We start from the raw sequence: 8,712 nt of genomic DNA on the forward strand, positions 1-8,712 counted from the left end.
TTTAATCCCATAATCTCAAATGCCGTCAGATCTTAACATGTGTAAATCCTTTGGAAGATCATCTAAAGATGAGATCACCCAGCCACAGGAAGATAAAATCAGAGCAGAGCGGTGTGGATTTGGAGCATCAAAGGATTTGAATTGCCCCTTCTTGCAATCTTCTGATTTATCAAGCTCCAAGAAATCATTTTCTGCATTATCCCCCAAAATGTTGAGAGGCAGTGCTTAAAGTATATAGAATTTAGAGTCAGACAGACGTGAGTTCAAATCCTGACCCCATAGCTACTAAATTATTCTGCAGAAAGGACTGCTTCACATTTTAGGCTCTTATCCATAAAATTGGGATAATCATTCAAAGCATTGCTGTGCCATCAGGACATGAAAATAATCTATCTATCAGAACTGTTTAGTACATACCTAGCAGTACATGGTAGGCATACAATTAGTGGTAGATTTTTGGATTTACTCAAAACTTTCCACTCCATGATTCTCCCATACCTTGGTTCTAAATTCTACCACTAACCTTTTAAGATTCCAGGGTTTCCTGGTTTCCAGGAGGTCATAGCCATACAAGCAATATAACAGAAAAGAGGTAACTGATATCTTGAAAAATCTGCAAAGCAGTCTGAATTTCTTCAAATAATGGAGAACATTGATATTCAAAGAGCCCTAAACTAAAATGCTTATTTGGATTCCTTCCATGGTGGCCTTAGAGGGCAGCCCATGATGACTGTGATTATTTTCTTACATGCCTCACTCTTTGGCATTCATACTTTTAAGATGTGCCCACTAAAGGACCCTGGGTGTTACTGGATTCTCACTCATTACCATATATCCTTCAACTGATGTCTCTTGTCTCCTTGCTCCAGACTCTTTAGTAAAATTATGATTTAAAATTATATAACATAAAAATCATCCTACAAATTTCTGAAAAATTATCAATTTTATAAAAATTACTTGCCAGTATTATCAATTACATCTGGACATCTGTTGCTAATTTTCAACAATACTTCTATTAGAGCCTAGGATCCCAAGTAATCAATATTCCAGGGCTTTCCTACCTCCTCTATAGAAGTGGAATTTTGGTTAAGCAGCTCTACTGTCCTATGAGAACTCTGTCTTGAGACACTGTCCCATGATCAGGAGGGATGTGGTAATTTACTGAGAACACAAGAAAAGGTGAAACCTGAAGAAAACCCCTTCCTGAGATATGTCGCTGCACGGAACTCTGCTTGTGTGAGCTCAAGATTTCCCTGTGTTCTACACTCAGAACTCAGGTATCTGCTTCACAACTGGCAGTTCCTCCTCTGTGGAATGAAGGATAAAAGTCAGGAAACAACTGAAGATCCTTAGGGAAATGAGATTGCCTAGAAGTGGGACAGAAATGGAGGGGAAGGTGGAGTCAGACTATCCAGAACAAGGCTCTTATTCCTGGATTTTTGAAGAAAAGGGAACTAGGTGAACTAGTTGCCAAGACAACCAGCCATTGGAGCAAGGAAATGGGAGACCTGTGGTTGCTCCTGCTCCTGCCCCTGTCCCTGGCAGCCTTCCACGAGGTCAAAGCCTGCTTGGAATGTGACCCCAAATTCACAGACGATATTAGGCCCATGCTGGAAAAGTTGGTACCCTTAGAAGTCCCTGGCCGAACTCATCTGCTTGAACGGCAGATTAAGGAGATGATCAATTTAAGCTTCAAGGTCTTTCACAGGGACAAGATGCTTCGGGTGTTGGGTAAGGGAAGCTTGAGTCCCTGAGAGTTTCATGGGCTAAAGGGAAAAGGGAGGCAGGGAAGACTGCACTTGGGTCCACATAATTTCCTCCACGGATATAATTAATCCCCCATATGTATCTTTACTCCCTCCTCTCTAGCTGTTAATAAGGCTGTCAAGTTGAGAATATGGCTAAAGAATGAACTTTATAAACTGGGCAATGAAACATGGAAAGGTGAGATATTGTTTGTGTTAAAGGGTTGTATTGCTCAATAAAGTATAGGGAAAGTTCACTGGGAAAAACAGGGCAAGAACAATTAGGATTAAGTTCTGAAGGGAAGGGCCACTGCTAGTTTCTGATGTTCCTTTTACCCCCCCTCTTAGGTGCCTTTATCCTTCAAGGCAAGCTTCTAGATGTCCGCCAAAACCTGGAATCCAAACTGAAAGAGATATTAAAGAACTTCTCTGAAGTTGGTAATAAAAGATGTCTATCTAACAACACTGAACTTAAGTGAAAGAAATAGGAAACAAGGGTGAGGGGAGGAAGGTGGTTTCATATTAGAGTTATTCAGACTGGATGGAGGGGTGGCTGGAACCTCATGGGTAACCAAATAAAGACTATTGGGTATAAATATGGCAAACCTAAGTTGAACATACGCTCATTAGAACTTTCTAATTCTCTTTCAGCTTGTTCTGAAGACTGTGGTGAGTACAGTATGCAGGACACATTGAGGATTCACTCCCTACTTTCCCATCTCATTTGTTCTATATGGCCATATCTTTCCCACTTGTCACACTTAGAACTCACTTGCTAGAGATGTGATTATGGAGGTGGGGATGTCAACAGTATCTGATGACAAAATGGGCCTCCTGAAATCTCAAAGACAAAGATTTTGGAGGTGCTCATAGACCTTTGAAAGTATGGATTATAACCCATAGGACCAATATAAGCTGAGGCATCATTTTTCCACACTCCTTCCCCAGAGATCTGACTTAAGTTACAGAAGGTTTTGACCCATCAAGAAACTTGATTACTAGGGAGGAAGGGACTCACTGCAGTATAAACTTAAGAGTCTTGGAAATGCCCAAGATCTAATCTATACTTGATGTCTGAGCTAAGAAAACTCCACCCATGGCCTCCTCCTGTTAACTTTCTTCACTTTATCAGTTGTGACTGAAGGTCCTGTCCTGGACTGTTGGACCTGTCTTCGCATCACCACCCAATGTTTCAAAGGAGAGTATTGTGGAGGTAACAAAGATTGTAGTATGGCATTTTGAGGGGCCAGGTATCAAGGTACTGAGTTGTTTATTGATTTATTTTACAAATATTGGGTGATCACCTTCTAGGCAGATGATGCTAATGTAACAAGTCAGAGCTAAAATATTAGGCAGAATTTGTACCAGTATGAATGAATTACTGGGCATCAGATCAATTGAAAGGCTGAGAACTGAAATGGCTGGACTAAATGAAGGTGGAGAGGTTTGGCTAGGGGCAGGAAGGACAAAGTTTTATAGAGGTCAGGGTTCTAAGAGTGATAAAGATAAAAATAACCAGAAAACAGCAACAGAAGTGGTGGACAGAGCAAACTATTTGAGGTTAATAAGACCCCTCTATTATGGGTCAAGGTCTCAAGTTAGTATCTTTCTTCTTCCAAACTCACTTTCTATTTTCCCCTTTCTTCCTCCAGAAGAGGACTCAAGAATGGCTGAGAATCGAGAGATTGGACTATTTCTGATATTGCTAACAGAAGTTGTGATATTGGGAAGTGCTTTGTTACTGTGAGTTTTCCTCCCTCCAAACACACACTAAGTCAGGCATCCCTTTGGCAAAGGGACTGTCCAATCCTCCCCCTCCTTCCAATGGCAATAAGGAGAAAAAAGTCATTTCAAAGTTTGGAATAGGGTACCAGGGATAAAATGGATGGAAGTTTATGGGATAAAATTGGAATATAGGCAATGGAGGAGGTACAATAAAGTATGAGGCAAACTTCTAGAAGACTATCCAGGAAAAGAAGGGAAAAAAAAAAAACAAACCACACAAGAACATAATTATCTTAAAGAGTTGGCCTACTAATATTAAAATCAGGATTATGTTTCTCTACTCTAGATTCCACATCTGTGTGTCTCATCGCAGGAAAATGAAGGCAATACGAAGATCATTAAAGAAATATTTGGAGAAGAAACTTGAAGAATTAATAGGGATGACAGATGAGAAAGACAATGATGATTTTGGAATTAAAAACTAAATACATAAACACAGACAGGAGGTCTTTCACAATTCTCTCAAGTGTTGATTCAGAATAGAAAACTCAGAATTAAGCTCTTTTGTGGTCATAAAGTCATAGTTTTTAAAACTGAAATAGAATTTAGAGGTGTTCTAATCAAGATCCTTACACATCCTGAGGCAATGGAAGCAATGAGAGGCCAAATGATATACCCAGAGTTGTACAGAATGTAATGCTGGTATGTTCTAATGTACATAAAGATGATACACAGCATGATAATAAAGAATTCATGATTAGTAATTCTCATTAATGACTGCCGTTAGAATATTCAATTTCTAAGGCTGCTTCTTATTTCTATATTTTTCATATTGTTACTGTTTCCATATTTATCTTTTGGTTCATTATGAACAATTTCTTTGATAATACATAATATTTCATCTTCATCATGGCATCTCACGCACCCTATTAAGTGCTTTGTATCTGTTATCTAACTGGATTCTCACAATAATCTTAAAATTTGGATGAAATGGATACTTTTAATACAAGTAGAAATTACCAATACTGACATAGGAAGAAAAAAATAACCCCAAATTGCCAATGTGCTTTAAAGAAATTTAAATTGTATAAGCACAACTATTTTTTTCAAAAGCCATGCTTAAGGAAAAGCCTCTAATGAAATACAACATAGTGACTTTGATGTTTACCTAGAATGAGAAACTATGACCTTTCCAACATTAAGTGTCAGGTCCTTGGTTATATCCCTTTCTAAAGTTGGAAACGCAGGAGGACTAGTAAATTTAATGGAAAAGGCCCAAGTTCAGTTTTGAAAATACTAAGTATTAATTCTGCTGCACTATCAAAATTAGATATCCATTCTGTGTTTGGCTTTTCATATATGAATAAAGAAAGAAGATCAAAGCTAATGAATATATTTCAAAGCCCTGAAACAAAGAGTAAGTAGTGAACCTAAAAATATGCCTGAGATCATTCAGGTAGAAGTCAGCAAAAAAAGAGATGAAGAGCAATGATAGAAAATTATAAATCCAGGGGTGCCTGGGTGGCTCAATCAGTTGAGCATCCAACTTCAGCTCAGGTCATGATCTCATAGTTCGTGGGTTCGAGCCCCATGTCAGGCTCTGTGAGCCTGCTACCGATTCTGTGTGTCCCTCTCTCTCTGCCCCTCCCCTGCTCATGATATGTCTCTGTCTCTCAAAAATAAGTAAATGTAAAAAAAAAAAAAAGGATATTACAAATTCCTACATAAAGGTAAAATTAAAATATAACTGTATAGTCTTACTCCTTTGAAAGCCTTTATTTGAGATGTTAACCTTGGGCTGAATTCCTATCAGCTTTGGACTATGTATTTCAAAAGTATGATGCTTCTACCTGCAGAATTTACTATACTTGCTTATTATTTATAATATAAATCCAGAGCCTGGTCTATCATTTCTAGAATCACAAGTATGAGAAGGGGCTGGTTATTTTGTGTTTTTATGTGTTTATAATACAATACAATGAAGATAGTCTAATTAAACTATGTGTTCATCTACTAGGAAAGGTCTTATGGTACTTCTGTTCTCAATGTAAACATGATACAAAATTAATTGCTTATAATTCTAATTAAGCTTGAGCTAACAGTTAACATTTTTAAAAAAGGATATGTAAAACTATTTTCCAACATGCAAATGCTCAAACAAAAACTCATATAGTGACAGTGAAACAATACAAATCATTTTATTACTGGAAAAATATATTTTAAGAGCTATCACATACTGCAATGTCCTGCATAAAGTTTATCTCTAGTATTTCTGTAGGATATACAAATCATTAGAGGAACATATTTCTCTGATAGTCTGATACCCTGGCACAGATTATTCTTACCCTGGTAATTTTTACGACCTTGTCATTCTTGGGGCTACTTAATTAAGAATCAGTATTTTCTAAGGTTCTTTTTTCAGGAAAAAGAAAGCACAGAGGTAAGGTTTCACTTAACTTTTATTAAGTTAAAATGTAATAATTCATTTTATGTAGAGAACACGAAAAGGTACTAGTCAATCTAATTAAGGTACTCAAAACATAAGTTATTAGAACGCAAAAAAATGAAAGCTAAATAACAGGATAAAACAACAACTGTGTTAATACTGGAAGCTTCCTACTTTATAATTATTGATGGTCTTTCCAACTTTACTCCACTTTCTGACTCAGAGGGAGGTTGTAACTTTTTCCATCTCAGGCAAATGCATTCGTGACTTAAATTTCCCAAGCTGCAGCCTCTTCTAGAATATTCCTTTATTATTTATCTTTCATCACTTATCTCCCTCTGCTTCCTCAATACTAGATTTTTTTCTCTCAGTGTCTATTAATACAAATTTGGCCTTCTTTCTTTTTCTTTTGATGTTTACTTTTGAGAGTGCATGAGTGTGGGAGGGGCAGAGAGAGGGAGACAGAATCCAAAGTGGGATCCACGTTGGCAGCAGAGAGCTCCATGTGGGGCTTGAACTCAAGAAGTGTGAGATCATGACTTAAGCCAAAGTTGGATTCTTTTTTTTTTTTTTTACTGTTTTTATTTATTTTAGAGATAGAGAGAGAGAGACAGCATGAACAGGGGAGGGTCAGAGAGAGAGGGAGACAGACAGAATCTGAAGCAGGCTCCAGGCTCTGAGCTGTCAGCACAGAGCCCGATGCGGGGCTCGAACCCTTGAACCGTGAGATCATGACCTGAGCCAAAGTCTGACGCTTAACTGACTGAGCCACCCAGGTGCTTCTGAAGTTGGATCCAGGAGCCCAAGGCCTCTTTCCTTTTTCTTTATCCATTTCTACCTACCACCCCAACTCGCCATGCCAAATTTCTTAAAAGAGCATTCTATATCTCATGACTATTTCTTCATTTCTGCTCCTCCCTCAATTCACAGCAATCTGCATTCTGCTCCTCACCACCATAAGGAGATTGCTCTAAGGTTGTCAATGATCTCTTAATTGTTACATTGAAAGAGTTCTCCCTTATCCTCAAGTTACTTGTCAATTCTAAGACCTGTCACAGTGCTACAGAATTCCTTCTTAAAGTTCACCTCTTACACTAGGAAGGTTTTGTTTTTATGTTTGTTCCTATTTTAAAGATTTTGTTCTTATTTCTTAAAAAATGTTTTAGTTACTTTTGGGAGGCTCTTCTTTCTCTGTCTACTTATCTAGGTACAGAGCACCAGAGATTTCATTTGAATCTCTTCTTTCTTATACCAGGTGGAATCTCAGTCAAGTAATTTTGATTATCACCTAATAATTATATCTTCAAATTCTTAGGCTTTATATGCAATCTTTCCCAAGTCCTCAAGCTCTGTTGCTGAATACATACCAGATAGATCCATCTAGACATACAATATGAACTTTAAACTCAGCGCACCTAAAACTGAACTTACTATCTTAAGCCATTTCTGATTCTGTGCAATTTACCCTAATTTTGAGTGTTTTGGTTCTCAAGAAGAAAGTAGGAGTGGGTGAGAGACAGAGAAAGAGAGAGAGAATCCCAAGCAGGATCCTTGCTCAGCACAGAGCCCAACAGGTGCTCAATTTCACAATCATGAGACATGGCCTAAGCTGACATCAAGAATTGGTCACTCAATTGACTGAGCTACTCAGGTGCCATTACCCCCCAACAAAATAATTTAAGCCATTTTTGTATAGAAAAATGAGGCTCAACTAGCTTAAGTGGTAGATCCAGAATTCAAATCCTAAATCTTAAGCCTTTCTACTACCTGCTAATGGTTCTGTGGATTCCATAAATTACGCAGAAGGCAGAAATATCCACATACACTAGAATCCTCTCTATCTATCCTAGCCAGTCAGTCTTCAATTAGCATTGATTTTTACTCCTACATAGCTCTTAAATCTCCCTGGCAACTGCCATAGCTGAAGTTCTTCCCTCCTCTCTTAGGGCCTATTGCAATGACCTTCGAATCAGTCTCCCTGAATCCATCCTTTCCATAAGCCAAATCCATCCTTCCTTTTGCACTCAGAATGATTAGTCTACAAACACCAATCGATTTCAAACTCCTAATTAAAATACTCGAATGACTCTTCCACTCCTAAAAGAGAAGTATAAACTCTTTCATACAATATTTCACATGCCTTAAATTTTGCCATTCCTCTCCATACACAATCTCACCTTTGTCCAATTGCCTTTCCAGGCCTTCCCTTCTACTTAGGTTTTGCCAAACATACTGGACTTTTTCTTTCTGCTAGCCATTATTCTTTCCTGTCTTGATTGCCTGGTAATATTCCTTAGGCTTCAAAATGATTGTGCTTCAAAATCCCACACTTAAAACCCTTTCATCTCTTTAATAATGATCAGGATATTACCCACAACCTTCGGGATCCACTGTAATGCCTATGCTTCTGTAGAACACCTCTCACGAAGGACTGTTACTGGTATGCATGTCTCTTTCCCAGACATGAAGTCCTCAATGCCATTCTTATCTTCATATTTCCAGCATCTAGCCATGTATCATAAAATTTTCTATCAGTTTAAATATCACTTACTCAAGGAAGATTTTCCTGACCCTCACCTTATGTTAGCATTTCCAACTACGCTGAATCATTCGGCAATGATTATTTCTTTTCTTTGTGGGGAGTAAGGGATATTACCTAACCATGAATTAAGTCGGATTCGAAGAAGTCAGAAATCACATCTGCTGTTTGTGCATAGAGCTCACTATAATACCTGACACAGAAAAGATGATTGATTAGTTGAATAAAAACATGAATATGTAAATGAAGCATTGATG

The 8,712-nt window shown here is 37.9% G+C and overlaps 1 protein-coding gene across 1 annotated transcript; it reads left to right on the plus strand.

Annotated features, from left to right (window-relative positions):
* The first annotated feature begins 1,287 nt into the window (after positions 1–1,287).
* IZUMO3 (IZUMO family member 3) lies at positions 1,288–4,230 on the plus strand. The gene is made up of 7 exons (XM_029920639.1): positions 1,288–1,731; positions 1,870–1,944; positions 2,094–2,183; positions 2,397–2,414; positions 2,878–2,958; positions 3,398–3,488; positions 3,817–4,230. The coding sequence occupies exons 1-7, from the start codon at positions 1,500–1,502 to the stop codon at positions 3,953–3,955; spliced, it is 726 nt and encodes a 241-aa protein (XP_029776499.1). The 5' UTR covers positions 1,288–1,499; the 3' UTR covers positions 3,956–4,230.
* The last annotated feature ends 4,482 nt before the right edge of the window (positions 4,231–8,712 follow it).

Source organism: Suricata suricatta, chromosome 13 (genome assembly GCF_006229205.1).
Source record: "Suricata suricatta isolate VVHF042 chromosome 13, meerkat_22Aug2017_6uvM2_HiC, whole genome shotgun sequence".
Lineage (NCBI taxonomy): Eukaryota > Metazoa > Chordata > Mammalia > Carnivora > Herpestidae > Suricata > Suricata suricatta.

Bases quoted from the DNA above. Each gene is read 5' to 3' on its own strand.
- IZUMO3 (XM_029920639.1), top strand. From the start codon at position 1,500: ATGGGAGACCTGTGGTTGCTCCTGCTCCTGCCCCTGTCCCTGGCAGCC. The intron at 1,732-1,869 runs GTAAGGGAAGCT...CCTCCTCTCTAG, and splicing joins CAAGATGCTTCGGGTGTTGG to CTGTTAATAAGGCTGTCAAG. The intron at 3,489-3,816 runs GTGAGTTTTCCT...TCTCTACTCTAG, and splicing joins TTGGGAAGTGCTTTGTTACT to ATTCCACATCTGTGTGTCTC.